This window comes from Xiphophorus maculatus, chromosome 4 (assembly GCF_002775205.1).
Source record: "Xiphophorus maculatus strain JP 163 A chromosome 4, X_maculatus-5.0-male, whole genome shotgun sequence".
Lineage (NCBI taxonomy): Eukaryota > Metazoa > Chordata > Actinopteri > Cyprinodontiformes > Poeciliidae > Xiphophorus > Xiphophorus maculatus.
In genome coordinates this window covers 2,549,730-2,565,799 of record NC_036446.1, presented here as the reverse complement: position 1 = coordinate 2,565,799, position 16,070 = coordinate 2,549,730, and the positions used below count along the sequence as shown (strand labels likewise).

Here is a 16,070-nt window from a genome sequence, read left to right as displayed (position 1 = left end):
TTTGCTGCAACCAGCCACGTTTTACAGTCCAGAACTTTAACCGGGATCCGTCCTGCGGCTCCAGGTGTCGTCTTTCCCAGGTCAGCCTGACTCGGTAAAAAGCCTCTGAAGGACATGATCTCCTGCAGTCGTCATCCGACCGGAGCGACTTCAGCTCAGGTTCTTTGAGCCCTTCCTTCTCTGCACTCCCATGATGCTTCAGGCCTGGGCGAGGCCGAGGGCTGAGCTCGGTAGATTGGGTCAGGCGGGACGGACCGAACAGAACCGAACACTCAGCAACAGGAGAGGATTGGATTAGAGCCATTGTAGGGAGAAGAAAAGAGTTTATGCCAAAACACCTAAAAATTTTGAGATTATCAGAAATTTCTCAGAAAAAGTTTCAAAAGAAAACTTTTTTTCACTATTCTGAGAAAAAAAATTCCTTTTTTCAGAACATTTCTGAGAATAATCTCAACATTTCTGAGTTTTTCTGAAACATTTTTGACTTTTCAAACTTTGAAATTTCCTTGATTTTCTAGAAAATTTCTGACATAAATATCAAGATTTCTGAGATTTTGTGGCAATTTTTAACTTTTCAAACCTAGAAATGTCCATGTTTTTTCTAGAAATGTTTTGAGCTCAGTCTAATGTTTTCTACATTAAATATGTTGTTAATAAAAATCAAAATTTTATTTATAAAAAGAATTTAAGGCCACAAATCTTCACTGAAACAAAAACAAAATCTGCAACTATGTGATTAGCAAGAATTAAAACACAATACTGTAAGCTGAACAAAACAAGCTAGTTTTAGTTGAAAAGTAACCTGATGAAACCTCCTGCCTGCTTGTGTTAAAGACATTAGAAGCAAGTGTTTCTAAAAGCACACATCTGTTTTAAAGGTAAAAACTGCAAAATGGATGAAAAGTATTAACAAATACCATCTGTAAAGAGAATAGGGAGAGTTATTTTAAACTGTAGGATGCATCAGATAAACACCTCAGACTGTTTCCTGTCTGTATGTGAGAAGATGTTCGGCTGGCAGTGAAAATGAGTTCCTGCTCCTCTTAACGAGTTCAGAGTCTTTTCCAGCCGAGAACGAAGACAGAAAACAGACGCAGCTCATTTCAGGAGTTTGTTTGTCATGTTTTCACCTTCAACAAAAACCTTCATCGACTGTTTTCACATTTTTCAGGCAGGTTGGATGCTTTTAAAGCTGGTTTTTAAAGCAGCTCAGTTTGAGTTTTTACGTCGTAAAACCTCCAGATTTATGTAAATTACAGCAGAATGAAGTAAATAAAGTTATGTAACAATGAAATGAACTGAACGTCCCATCTGGAGGTGGAGTGCAGCGGTTGGCAGAGCAAACCAGAAACGCTGACGCTGCAGGTTAGACATTACTGGGTCTCAGTCAGTGGCGGTTTTTCACATGGGCAGTGTCCCAGGGCGGCATGAGAAAGGGGCGTTTGGCTCAAGAAGAAGAGAAATGTCTTCTTCCCAATTTTCTGCTGAAAATTGCTGAAAAAAACCATGACAGCGGCTTTGCTATCTCTATTGATTTAATTGTCAACTAATATGGTAATCGATTAATTGTTAACTTGGGTGAACTCAGTCTAAAAAAAAAGCCATTTGCTTAAAGAACATTTTCAGAATAGTAATTAAGTCAAAACTGACTGAAAAACTAAAACCTGTTCAAATGGCAGTTTTAGCTCCAACTGGTTCAAATTCTGTAAAATCTCCTGTTAAGCATTTTTTGCTATTCAATTACTAACCAGTTAACAAAAAAATAATCTAAGAATAAAGTTTGGGTTTTCTTTATTTTGAAAAGTTATTTAGACGATTAATCAGATTAATCGTGATAAATCGATTATTGAAATAGTCATCAACTACTTTAGTAATTGATTGTTAACTGGAGTATACAGAAAAAAAAACCCTAACTGCTAAAAGAAGAACATATTTAGAGCAGTAATTAAACCAAAACTGTTTAAAAGATAAATTCATTTTACATTTAGGATAAAAAACTGATTTGTCTTTGAATATGTTAAACCCAGAATGACTCAACTTCACTTCATTCAAATTCTGTAGAATCTCCAAGTAAGCACCTTTAGCTATACAATTAATGTATTTATGGAAAAAATAATCAAAAGAGAAAGTTTGGGTCAGCTTTATATTTTGATTAGGACTGAAACAATTAATTGGGATTAATCAATTCTTTAAATAATTGGTTGAAGTGAACTCTGGTGCGGCTGGAAACCGCTTCATAAGCAGGAAGTGGACTACAGCCCAGGGCATTCTGGGTAAATACAACAAAACCAAACGTGTTAGCTTAGCGCTAGCGGGAAGAATGGTTTGTGGTTTTTAGCCAAAGACTAAAGAGAAATCCTCTCAACCGCTGAAATCTGATGCCACTCCATTTTTATTTCCGTTTCATAAAGAAGGAAGTTGCACTCGGCCTCTGTGTCGTTTCCTTCAGTAGCTTTTGGTGCAGCGCCCCCACAGGTGAGGAGGGGAACGGGTTGCTCAAAGGGTTTGGTTGGTTTGACTCAAATGTTGCAATTTTGGTTCCCGATCAAATCGAGTCTACTGGAATATCAGGCGTGAAAAACACCCATAAAGATTTATATGAAACATCTAAAAAGGTTTTTCTTTTTCTTCATTGCTCGTTGGTCCTTTCCTATTTCATCATCATGACCCGTTTACCATCCTGCTCAGTTTAACCGATCGGTTTCAGTCCCAACTTCTACTATATTGTTAGGGATTTTGCTCTCGTTTCACTTTTAGTTCCTGTCCTGAACTGAAACTCGCAGTTAAACTGGAGTAAAAAATCCGTTTAAATGCATTAATGAAAACAGAAAAGTTTGTCTAGATTAGTAAGAAACTGTATTCAGAGGTTTTCATGTAGAAAGTATGAAATTAAACGTGGTGCTGTGGAAAACATCTGAATTCATTCCATAGTTTTTCACATATTGAATCATTTCGTTACCATATAAACACTAAAAATAATAAAGTGCTGCTATATGTGACTGAATTACTTCCTCCTGTAGATGTGGATGTAATTACAGCAGTGACACCAGCAGCCCTGCTGAGATTAACGACTCTCTCTAATCTCTCATAATGAAGCCAACTTATTGCTTTTGTTATCTGAGGACTTCATCATTCAGTGGCTGAGAAACAAAGAGCGACACCCTGAAGGTCAAAATAAAGCAGCATTTTGTTGCTTGGGAAACTTAAAGGCTGAAAATAACTCAGATGAATCGAGTCTGCTTGTTTTCTCACCAACCTCAGGAAACATTTCAGTCATATTTAAAACTTCTGCACCAGAATCACAACATCTTGACTTAATTATGGTAAATACTGTATGTACCACTGTCCACTTACATCTAATGAAATTAACATTTTACATTTCGTTACATATACCTCCACCTGGAAGCGAGTCGACATGTAAACATGCAGCTGCGTTTCAGAACATTACCCATCATGCACCAGATGCAGGAGTGTGTAGGCCGGCTGTGATGTGATGTGCGCCCACTGACCATCAGACGGCTCGTTTCTTCCTCTGCACCTTCTTTTCTGCACAGAGCAACAACATTCAACCAGATAAAATCGGGTTAGATCTGTTTAAAAGTCACGTTGGGTCAAACATTTAACACCAATATTAAGGGATTAATATTGGATGCCTGGAAGGAAAATATACATAATGTAGAACTTAAATGTTGGAGTTTGTTCTAGCATATTTTAAACTTTTTAAACACAAATTTCCTTGTTTTTTCTAGAACATCTTTGAGATTAATTTCAATAGTTTTTTTGTACCAAATTATTTGTTTCATATTCAGAAATGTCCCTTTTTCTAGAAATTTCTGAGATTAAACTAAAAATGTTCTTGTTTTTCTAGCAAATTTTTGACTTTTCAAACTCAAAGTTTTTTTTCTAGAAACAATTCTGAGATTAATTCATTTTTTTGCAAACACCAGCCAAGTATCGTTAGCCTGGGTGTTTCCGCTTCCTGAGCCGCATTTTCTTTTGACTATTTTAGATGTGAATCGGTGGATTTACGGTAAATAATTCTGACACACGTTCAGAAATAAATCCACAAATGGGTGAATTTCTTGAAAGTATTTTGTAGTTGCATTCTATAGAAAAATCGATAAATATTTGAATTTAGAGCGAATATTTAGAAGTTATGTTTCACAGCCAGTGTGCTGTAAATGTCGGGTTCTGGACTGAGATGGAGGGAAAATTGACCAAAGTAAAACTTTAAAAGATCTTCAGGAAGAATGAAGAGCAACGGAACAAGATGGGAGGGAATCACTGAAGGCTCATGCAGAACTCGAGGAGCTCAGGTTATAAATAACTAAGCAAGATGCTGACCTTGGCTTTTATTTTACTTCCAGTTGATTGATTCTGCAAGCTACAACAAAATATCACATCAAATCTGTTTTTCTCACACCATCACCAACAAATTTCCTCTTTTTGATGCTTTTCACAGGATATTTAGATTGTTTTCAATGATTTAAAATGGAGATCTGAGGGTTTATTTACGTTTCTGCTTCGGCAGTTTTGATGTCAACATGCTTCCTGCTAAATCTAGCCTCCTCTAATGAAGCGGCTGCATGCTTGTGAAGCAGCTGCTGGCCTGTCCTCATGCAGCATGCGATGCTGCGTGCATGCGCTCCCTCTGCCTTCCCTCCCTCTGTCAGAAATGCTGCAATGCGTCTTCCTCAGCCAGCACTGGGTCAGTGTAACCAGCAGCAGCAGGTGGAGCTTCACCATAGAAACAACCAATCAGGCTCAACGCTGATCGGGTTTTTCTGCTGTTCTGTTGTGATTTTTGATAATTTAACCCAAAGTGGGTCCAGGAGGGCCGGCATCCTGCATGTTTAGTTCTCTCCCTGGTGGTACCAACAACCTTCTCAGCATGTCGATGCTCTTCTTAGGCCTCTAATGATCCATCATTTGATCCAGATGCGTTAAACCAGGGAGAGACTAAACCATGCAGGATGCCGGGCCTCAGGGACCCACTTTATTTAACCTCATTTAACCCGTTCATGTTGGTTTGAAAAGGGAATCGGGGCAGAGTCACTAATCGATTTGGGTCAAACATTAAAGTGAAGATGAATAATTCAACACCTTTGATTTTTTAAAATATATTTTAACTGCAAAGCAGTTTTTACTAACTGACCTTCTACTTCCAATTATAACTTTTTGAGTTACAGCAGAAATAATAACGGAAATACAATTAAAATGAAGATTTGATTTGATTTAAAATTCAAAAATGACTGAAGTTAAATCATGCTAAAGAGGAAAGTCAGATAAAGTCAGTTATTGGCGTTAAAAACTATGAAATGAATTGAATGATGATCTCAAATTACATCTTTTCTTGGTGAGCTTTAAAATGTTGTATATATTGTCATGTAGATGTATACATGTATTGTGTATCCATGTATATACTTCATATTTACATGTAAACGTGTGTATGTATATGGACTGAAGATGTATTTCATTACTGCAGGCTGCTGAGTTCATGAGCAGGGTTTTCCTTTTTTGGTAAATTATGAGTTTGTAAAGTAGCTTTTAGTTTTCTGTGTGTAATGTTGATAATTTACCAAAATAAAGTGAACTGAAGTGATATTGCGACTGCCTGGGAGTCATTTAGACGTTTTTCCTGCTGCTGGTTGTCAGATCGGCTGTTTGCTGTTTGAGGGGAGGCAGGAAGACTCAATGTTTGGGTTTGTTTGGTTGCAGGTCAGAGAACGCTGCGGTACCAGAGCGACGTCCTGCAGACGGTGGTGCTGGTGAACCCGGCACAGGAGGCGGTTTCTCTAGAGGTGAGTCAAGACGCCATGACGAGGTTCTGTTCGGCCACTCTGAGCCGGTTCTGGATGAAAAACGGGTTTATTCACATGCAGAAGAAATCCTTCCATCCATTCATTGTCCATCCACTTATTTAAATATCCTTGAATCTATCAACCATCTGTTTTGGTATCTATCCATCCTCTCGTCCATTACTGTAACCTTCCATCCATCCGTTTTTAAGGGTACATCCATCCGTTTCTATATCCATCCATCCATCCATCCATCCATCCATCCATCCATCCATCCATCCATCCATCCATCCATCCATCCATCCATCCATCCATCCATCCATCCATCCATCCATCCATCTCTTAGGTAAAGGTTGACAAAGGTTAAAGCAGCGAAGCATCTCAAATTTTGAAGATCTCTCAGCTTTCCTTCCTGTTTTTGTTCTTGAGGAGAAACGTTGAACACCTCTCCTAAGGTGTTCCATATTTGAAGTTGAGTGAAGCAGAGCTTGCATCAGTACAAGAACAGTGAAAATATTCACTTCATTTCACCCAATATTTCAGTTTGGGTTTGAACATTTGAACTTTATCTGTCAGAAAATGTTACCAAGCCGTCACTGTAGAGCTCTGTTCTTTTACCTATGAACTTAGCTAATATCATGCTGCAAAAATATGAATCACAATAATCCTCGGTTTGATTTTTGTCATGTCTTTTACCCAGACAACTGCTCTGATCACTGACACTGCTACTAATAAGTTGCTAATTCTGAGCGGCCAGAGCTCCGACCAGGGAGGCGATATTCTTCTGCAAAGTGGAGTCTTCGGTTGGCAACAGTTTTCTGACATAATCTCCAACCCTCAAGTAGGCCTTTTGACTTCAAATACCTTGGAGCATTATTTATATTCAGAGACATCTGATTTGACATTTCTCTCTCTCTGTTTTAGGTTATTGAAGTCTTGTCCAGGGCCTCCTCGCAGCTGCTGTCCAGGCTTACTGTTTCCTGTCAGGGAGACGGGGGCTGGAGCTCCCTGGGCCAAAGCCAGGAGCAGCAGCCACTGCTTAATATTCTCGAGTATTGCTTAAACCCAGAGCCCCAACTCCCCAAAATGGACGGGGTCACAGAGTTCACAGAGTATGTCTCGGAAACGGTGGATGTACCATCACCCTTCGAGCTTCTGGAGCCGCCGACCTCCGGTGGGTTTCTAAAGCTGTCCAAACCCTGCTGCTACATATTTCCTGGAGGCAGGGGGGACTCAGCTCTGTTTGCCGTCAATGGATTCAACATCCTAGTGGACGGCGGGTCAGAGAGGAAGTCCTGCTTCTGGAAACTAGTTCGACACCTAGACAGGATCGATTCCGTCCTGCTCACCCACATTGGTGCAGACAACCTGCCGGGCATAAATGGGCTGTTCCAGAGAAAAATTGCGGAGCAGGAGGAAGAGAAAAACCAAGGGTCTGGCTCCAGTAGTAATGGTGACTGGATGAAGAACTTGATCTCCCCTGAACTTGGGATTGTATTTTTCAACGTCCCAGAGAAGCTAAAGATGCCGGAGTCTACTCTCAAGGTAAAGCGGAGCATTGAAGAGGCATCTCTCACTCTGCAGTACCTTAATAAGCTTGGCATCACTCCTGAACCTCTTCACAGGATAGTCAGTAACACTATTGAACCAATAACACTGTTCCACAAACTTGGTGTGGGAAAGTTAGACATGTACGTCTTAAACCCGGTGAAGGAAAGCAAAGAAATGCAGTTTCTGATGCAAAAATGGGCAGGGAATAGCAAAGCCAAGACAGGAATCATGATGCCCAACGGGAAGGAGGGAGAAATATCTGTGCCCTATTTAACGTCAGTCACTGCTCTAATTGTTTGGATCCCACATCGACCCACAGAAAAGATAGTGCGTGTGCTGTTTCCTGGAAATGCACCACAAAATAAAATTTTTGAGGGGCTTGAGAAGTTGAAACATCTGGACTTCCTGCGATACCCAGTGGCCACTCAAAAAGACATATCATCTGGCGTGCCACCTCCAATCATCAAGCAAACTAAAATAAGGTCCAGAACAGAGAGCAAAGAGAGTCTCAAATCTTCACCTAAACCCCATACTAAAGCATCTAAGAAAGAAGCCAGCAGGCAGGAGGAAGAGTCAAGAAGTGACACCACTAAAGAGAATAAAGTTGAAAAGAAAGAAGAGAAGAAACCTAAAAGTAATAATTTAAAAGCCACCAAACAGCAGAAAAACAGCGAAGTGGCTCCTGGAACCGAGAAGACGGCAAAAAAGAAAATTTTCAAGGAAAAATCTTCAAAACAAGAGAAAGTATCTAAAATGGATGAAAAGAAAGACAAAGAGAAAAAAGACACCAAGAAAGAAAAGGTAAAGAAAGATGAAAAAATAAGAAAGGAAGACAAAAAAGAGAGTAAAGCAAAGGAAGACAAGAAGAAGGAGCCAAGTAAACCAGAGCTTAGAAAAATCACCAAACCCGACCTGAAGCCGCTCACCCCTGAAGTGAGAAAAACGCTGCACAAGGCCAAGAGTCAGGCTAAACCCAAAACTGATAAAAATAAGGCTGCCAAAGAGGAAACAAATGGGAAAAAGCCTGTTCCAAAGAACATCTTGGATGAGGTTGCAGCGGCAGCTCTGGCTGACAGGTCCATTGTCTCCTCACCTGAGGACCTCACTGAGGACTTTGAGGCACTCAAACAAGAGGAGATGTCCATCCAGAAGACTGGATATGTCCAGAATGATGCGATGCCTGAATCCCCAGCACACCTAGACACTAAGGTTTCTCCTCAAGCTGTAACAAGTGAGAAACTAACATCCTCAACCACTGAGATAAAGCCTACTGGATCTAAATCCCCTGTCATCCAAGAAGACAAAAATGACAAACAAGTTACTGCTTCTCAACTAAAAGATGTGAGTCATGGCTTTGACAAGAAGTATGAGGAGGAGAAAATGGAGAAATATGACTTTTTAACAGAAAATGTGACTGACAGATCAAAGAAAAGTGAGAGCTCAGAGGAGGAGGGTGATGTGATAGAAAAAGCGGAACTAGAAGGAACAGAAGATGATGAGGTCTTGAAATTTAAAACAGAGGAGGTGAAACCAACTAAACCAACGACCGCAGCACCCCTACCAGCCTCTGCCTCTGAGCAGTTCTCCTTTATCCAAGACGAGACCATCCCTGGTTACTCAGAGACAGAGCAGACGATTTCCGATGAGGAAATCCATGAGGAAACTGAAGACAAGATTCCACAACTACGCTATGATGTGGGCTCCTACGACATTTCTGTTCCAGATGTTCCTGGTACATTTGAATCCATGCATGGTATTAAAGAGATGAAAAGCTCTGCAGTTTCTGATGTTCCAGATGTCAAACCTAAAGCTTTTGGTCAGGAACCTGAGCTTGCGCCATACCCTGCCATAATTGCTGCTCCTCTTGCAGAAGAAGAGCATATCTCTTCTGCAACATCTATCACAGACTATGACAGACTGTCATCTTTCGCCACATCTGTGGCTGAGGACCAATCAATTGCCTCGGTGACGGCACCTCAAACAGAAGACGTTGCGAGGAATTCCCTCTTGTTGGACACAGTCAACAGCGCTCCATCACGTGCGGAGGCTGCCCAAGGGAAAGACTATCTCCATTCAGCAGGCACCATATCCCCCACATCCTCTCTGGAAGATGACAAGTGCTTTAAGTCTCCGTCCTCTGATGAATACCAGCCTAACATTCCGGAGATAGAGAGTGATGCAAAGACCAAAACCGTCCATGAAGAAGAAGAAGATGAAGAAGAGGAGGATGAGGACCAAACTCCAAATGTTGACATCCCTCTGGGTAAACTTCAAGAGGGCTATGAACAAGCTGCCTCACTGATGCACCAGGAGCAACAAAAATATCCCTCTACTGTCATTCCTCCGCAGACTGTCAAGGAAGACCAGACTCTCCTCGGCACAGAAGCGTTTAAGACTGCTGCTGATGTAAAGCCTATCTCACCCCCTCCATCTTTCTCCCCTGGGCTAGAATCCCGATCCAGGCAGGACAGTGAGGAGAGATGCTTTAGTCCTGATGACAGCACCATGAAATTGGCTTCACCCACACAGTCAGTGCCCACAAGCAGTGGTTACTCTCCAACAGAAGAAAAACCCTTTAAACCAGAGGAAAAAGATGAAGCACTGCATGCAATTAAAGCTGACGCTCAGAAAACTGACCGATCAGTCACCATCTCAGACAATACCTCCTTTATCGGCTTACCAGGCGACAAGACAGCTTTCGAAGCATCGGAGGAATCTGATGAGGACAGTGAGGATGACTATTACACCAAAAAGGAGTTAAAGCCCACTTTAAAAGCTAAACTCATGGAAGCAAAAGAAGGTTGCTTTTTAGATGACGACTTTTCATTCGAGGGAAAACCTGCAAAGACAGAATCAGAAGCTCTGAGTTCAGACAAGACGCAGGTGTCCTTTAGCACAACGGACAAACCCAAACCAAAAGTGATGTTTTCTGATGAAGATGAAAAAGATGATGATTTTCCAGGTGGGATAGGTTCTAAAACCCTTTCAGATGAAAAAGACAAAGGTGAGACAACAGATGTTGAAATTAAAGAGTCAGAGAAAAGTGTCCATTTCAGTCTTTATGAATATCCAGAGAAAGAGAGCAGAGAGAGCAGAGAGAGAGCAGTGTACACAAGACAGGATACACCATATGTTCACGGAAAAACATTCTCTTATGGTGATATTTACGACAGCAAAACAAGCTCAGAGGAGTCTGACTTGTATCGAGAGGAGTCCCAAGAAAAGGTAGAAGAAAAACCTTCAAAGGATGAAGAGGATTTGCACACACATGAGCCTCCATCACAGGACGCAGTATCGGACAAGGTTTTAGAGAAAGAACAAAGAGACTACTCCTCCTCTTCATGGCTAGAGCCCAAGAGTACATCTGTCACTGATCAATTTAAAACAGATGTTAAAGAAAAAGAGACATTTATTTACAGTCAGACTAGTCGTTTCCCTTCAGTTGCTGACCGACCTGAAGCCTCGACCACATGTTTGTCGTCAGAAAAGGACCAAACTCTTGGCTCAACGCCCCCAACATTCTCCTCAGTCACTTCCAGCGTCCCTTCTGCATCAGGCTACAGTGAGAAAGGGGCCTGCTTAGAAATTGATATGCGAAAGCTAACAGCAAGAGATGAGGAAGATTATGATGATGAAGTTATCAATGATGACGATGAGGAGGAAGAAGATGAAGAGGAGGAGGATGAAGATGGCATTGATTCTGACATGGAGAAAGGTGCCAAAGAGAAATCTGAAAAGGAAGTACAAAGTCCAGTAAGTCAAATGTTAGCCTCAAAGAGACCTGAGTTTATGGTTTCTATGGCAGGGTACGGTTACAACAGTCAGGGAAAGCCGAGCATCACAGAAACCAGCTCAAGTTCAGTAACTAAAGCTCAATATCAAGCTCAGGCTGACTCCTCCTGTGTCAGTGAAAAGCCAGTGGATGTAGGAGCTACCAATTTATCTAGTTACTCTTCAGGTTTTGAATACCCATACAGAACCGATGAAAAAGAGTCGTTTCTGTCAAGTCAGAGTGGAGACAAAGAAAAAGAAGATTTCTCTTCAAAATCGAGTTACTACCAAAGCGAAACAGTTGATACTGAATTTGAGAAACAGAAGACACCAGATATTTTGAGTAAGAGCTCATTGGAAGCAAACTTTCAGTACACAACCACAGCAGCTGCCCCTGGCTACTCCTCATCTTCAGCCTACAGCTACTCCTCCTCCACCTCAGGCTCCCTCTCCACCAGCCGGCAGTTTGGAGAGGAGCTGGAGACACCTGCGTCCGCTGAACCTCTGTTTGAGTACTCCTCATTTAAAGATGAACACTCTCTTGTTATGGATTCTCCCTTCTCCAGTTCAGCTGGTGCCAAAGATGATTATCTTGAAGTGTCTGAGAAGCAAATCACTGTAGCAACAACGGCAGAGTCTAGTTCCAGTTTAGCTCGCTTCTCACCTGTTAGTCCTTTTGAGGAAGTCAAGTCCTTCCCAATGGCCTCATCTGTCGCCGCTGTTCAAGAGAAGAAGGAACATGTAACTCCATTATGTGGAGTCACTGATAAAGGGCCTCAAGCTGACTGCTTCTTTAAACCTGAGTGGCCTGAAGATACCAAGTTGGACACAGCTGCTGGGTTTGGGGCCTCAGCGGGTCCCTTTGCAGACTTCTCTATGAATAAAGAGGCCGCCAGTGCTGCTCTGTTTGGTGTCACTTCCTCTCCTCGGCCTGACATTGAAGGAAAGCATTACTTTGAAGAGACTGACAGCAGTGAAGAGGAGGATGAGGAGACATATATGCGTGAAATGACTCAGAGGTCTCCTTCCAGTGCTCCTACTGGTAGTCTCCCATTTTGTGACAAGCCAGCTGCTCCAGCCTTCAGTGCAAAGACAAGTGATGCACTGCCAGATGTTCTTGGCTCTTACATGTCCACACCTCTCCAGACAAGCAAGCCAGACACAACAAATGGCCCAACAGAGGTAAGCACCAGGAGCCCCCTTCCTACTGGGGTAACAGGAGCCGGAGCACCTTCAGGCTCAGCCAGAGTGGAGTCTAGAGAGGGAGCAGCAGGGTACGTCCGGAGTTCGTATGAGTGGGAAATGCCCAAGCCTCAGATGGGGATGGTACCTGGAGACTCCCCTCCTCATTACCGCCATGATGACGAGTTTGAGGAGGAATGTGAGATGGAGCCGGAGCATCCTCCTCGCCCACTTTCACTTGCTTCACCTGATCAGCAGTTCTGCTCACCGTTCTATGCAGAAGAGTGCAGCCGAGGAGAGCAGGAAGATGATGATGATGACAGTGATCAGGAATTACCCATTGGAGCAACCTCTTCTTACACCAGCCGCACCTCTCCTGGATACTCTTCCTCTGAATTCAGGCAGCGCAAAGAAGACCTGTCACCGTCCTTCATCAACCCCTGCATGAGGCGGCTTTCCAGTGACGAGGACAATGAGGAGGAAGGCTGCAGGAGCGATCAGTCACAGGAAGGAGATGAACATGACCTGTCAGTCAAGAGGAGGGCTCACAAGCAACCCCATACTCACCAGTCCCACAGCAGGGACAGTAGCTCTCTGCATCAGTCTGGTGGTATGCCTGCAGGGATGTGTCTGGCCACAGAGGACACTCCGCCCACCTCTGTCAGCGAGTCTTTACCCTCTCAGTCAGAGTCAGATCTGCATCCTGGCACTGCAGAGTACCCATCAATTACCGGTGAAGGCAACATGGACTCAGATGAGGATGGAGAATACATGCCAATTGATAAATCTGCCACAGGGCGAGGTAGCCATCACTCTACCTCCAAGAGAAGCCATGACCCTCCTCCTGCTCCCCTCCTGGACCGCTTCCCTCATCCACCCCACCCAGATGTCTGCATGGTGGATCCTGACTCTCTAGGCAATGGCTCTCTGAAAAAGGAACCAAAAGCAAAAAGTCTGAAGAAGTCTTCAGGCAAAACAAAATCAGCATCTCCAGCAAGGCGTAAGAGGTCCCCAATGCCTGTCAAACAGACGCCGTCACCTCGGAGTGCTTCGCTGAAGAAAAAGGACGCAGACAAAAGCTCGCGCATGTCTCGTCTATCAGATGGACAAGGCTCCAAGGACGACGACCTCTCAAGATCAAGCTACAACCCCAGTAAAGGGCTGACAAACGGGGTCAAAACCAGCTCAGGTGAGCAAATGTAATGTCCTGATATAATCTGTTAGGTTTCTTTACATTTCATCAATATGTTAAAATAAAGTGCCACTCTGGTAGAGATTCATTAAAACCCTTGAAATATCATAAAGGAATAATTTTTTGAAAATCTATTCCTCATAGCACAAGCTCATAGCCATGGAAGAAGGTAGTTTTGTGTCATTTTTGTGATGATTTGGCCATATGTTTTGGATTATTATGCCACTAAAAATCCCATTGGCAACCTGTTTTTAGATTTCTGGTGAAGGATATAAGATTTTCTTAGGATTTTCATTTTGTCAAAGCCTACAGTTCCAGTTAAAGTACTAGTAAAGCTGAGAAAACACCATGTTTTTACATGGGATGCCAGATCTTCCAGTTGTTATAGACTTTTTGTCATGCAAATTTTAAGAAAACCTTTGAAATGTTGCACAAAAAAAAAAGCACAATGTAAATTAGCCGTATTTCTATCTACTGGTTTGGATCGAATCAACCAGGGTACACAAAGCATAATTTCATTAGATGTTGATGTTGCTGTAATAATATTTAAGGAAAACATGGCGACTAATTGTATTGTATTACTTTGAGATAAATTGGATTGAACTGAACCATTTGCCTGACTGTGTGTTTGCCTAAAAGTGATGGTGTCGTTTTGTTTTCTCAGGTTCCCAGAAGTCCGGCACGGCGGCCGCTCCCGGCCTTCCGATTTATGTGGATCTAGCCTACATTCCCAACCACTGCAGTGCTAAGAACGTGGACCAGGAGTTTTTCAAACGCATTCGCTCTGCGTACTATGTAGTGAGCGGCAACGACGCTGCAGGAGGTGAACCTGGCCGAGCGGTCCTTGATGCTTTGTTGGATGCCAAAGCTCAGTGGGGATCAAACCTGCAGGTATGAAAGCAGCTTTTGTCCACAGTTTCCTGTTTCTGGTCAATGTAGAGCAGAGGAGCCCCAGGATGTGACATTACTCCTATTTTCAAGTAAATTGTGTTTTTCAACAGAATAACTTGGATTTCTCTTCAGATTCAGACTAAAACCAAGAGTTGATGAATTCTATGACAATTGTCATGTTTAAATGTGCTTTTGTTTGATGTTTAAAGACTTTAATAAGAAAATGGCTTATATGTTGGCCGACAGGAGCAAACGCACAACAAACTTCAAAATGTGGAACACATGAAGGATGCAAACTCCAAAACACACAAAGGAAAAATAAACAAGAAATACCAAAAACAAATGTTGCAACTGCAGGAATATAAGACAGCGTCTTAGGCCTTGTTAGATATACAAAATAAGAGTAATTTTTCACTCAAAAAATCAATTTTGGGCTTTAGCTCAGAAATCTTCTAGAAAAAGGCAAATTTCAGAAATGTACTCATCTTTGTTTTTCACAAAGGCCCTAATATGGCATCATAGGAAAGACTAGCAAAAGGAAAAATTATGCATATCACAAAAACAGCAAGAATAAAACGCTGCAAAAGTCCTCCAGACCACTAGGGGGAGTATGGAGCAAGAAATCATTTCATATTATTGTAGAAAGCATAAAGTATAGCACTTCTTTTCTTTCTTCTGGACATCCCGTCTTTACAGAAAGTCTGTTATGATTTTGTGCTCAACTCCCCCTAGTGGTCTGGAGGACCAACAGGAAGCGTTTGCATCATTTTTTAAAATTTTGCACCTGTTGGCAAGTTGTTTTCATTTTACATAAGGTATGTAAGCTCTTTCCTCCCATCTCACTCTCAGGTGACGCTGATCCCAACCCACGACACAGAGGTGACGCGCGACTGGTACCAGCAGACCCACGAGAGGCAGCAGGAGCTGAACATCATGGTTCTGGCCTCCAGCAGCACCGTCGTCATGCAGGACGAATCTTTTCCAGCCTGCAAGATCGAGTTTTAGGATCCCCTCTGCCTCTCCTCTCTCCATAACCTCCCTGCTGTAGATCCTTTCTGGTTCTTCTTTTCTGTATCCTGATATGCAACCCGATGTGTCTCTGCTCCGGTCGTTTATGCCGCACAGCGAAGCAGAGGCAGATCTGGAGAACTTTTATTAGTGTTTTTGTTGATTTTTAAGCTTGGTGTGACCATCGCCATTGGAGTCCTAATGGTACTTTTCAGCTAGTCGTCATTTCCCTGTGGTTTAGTAAACATCATGAATATCTCTGCTATGCCATAACCCTGAACGTTTTCACATTTAATCATTTTACAACCACAAACTTCAAAGTGTTTTATAGGAACTAAAATGATTTCAGAGTCTTTGCTTTTATCTAAACCTTCCCATAAGTTATCATTCTCAAGTCTTCTTGCCTTTAGCTCCATCCATTTTCCAAATAACTCTGACCAGCTTCACTGTCCCTGCCGAAGAAAAGCACCCCACAGCATGATGCTGCCTTCACCATTTTAGGTGATTTATCAGGGTAACTGGTTGCACTGGATTTCATTTTGGAGTTGCAGGGTGTTTTTGACTCCGTTCGATTTGGACCAAAGTTGCAACAATTTTTTTGTCTTTTGCATTTTCAGCCATGTGCTAGACAACCAACAAAGATTTTTAAAACTTATTTTAACTTTTTTTTTTTTTTT

The 16,070-nt window shown here is 42.2% G+C and overlaps 1 protein-coding gene across 2 annotated transcripts in view; it reads left to right on the top strand.

Annotated features, from left to right (window-relative positions):
• Positions 1-16,070, top strand: part of map1a (microtubule associated protein 1A) — a 30,676-nt gene extending 14,606 nt beyond the window's left edge. For both annotated transcript variants that reach the window (XM_005808098.2, XM_014472159.2), the window contains 5 exons: positions 5,719-5,801; positions 6,499-6,639; positions 6,723-13,491; positions 14,159-14,385; positions 15,235-16,070. In XM_005808098.2, coding sequence (XP_005808155.2) covers positions 5,719-5,801; positions 6,499-6,639; positions 6,723-13,491; positions 14,159-14,385; positions 15,235-15,390 — 7,376 coding nt within the window. In that variant the 3' untranslated portion in view covers positions 15,391-16,070. The remainder of the gene's footprint in view (positions 1-5,718; positions 5,802-6,498; positions 6,640-6,722; positions 13,492-14,158; positions 14,386-15,234) is intronic.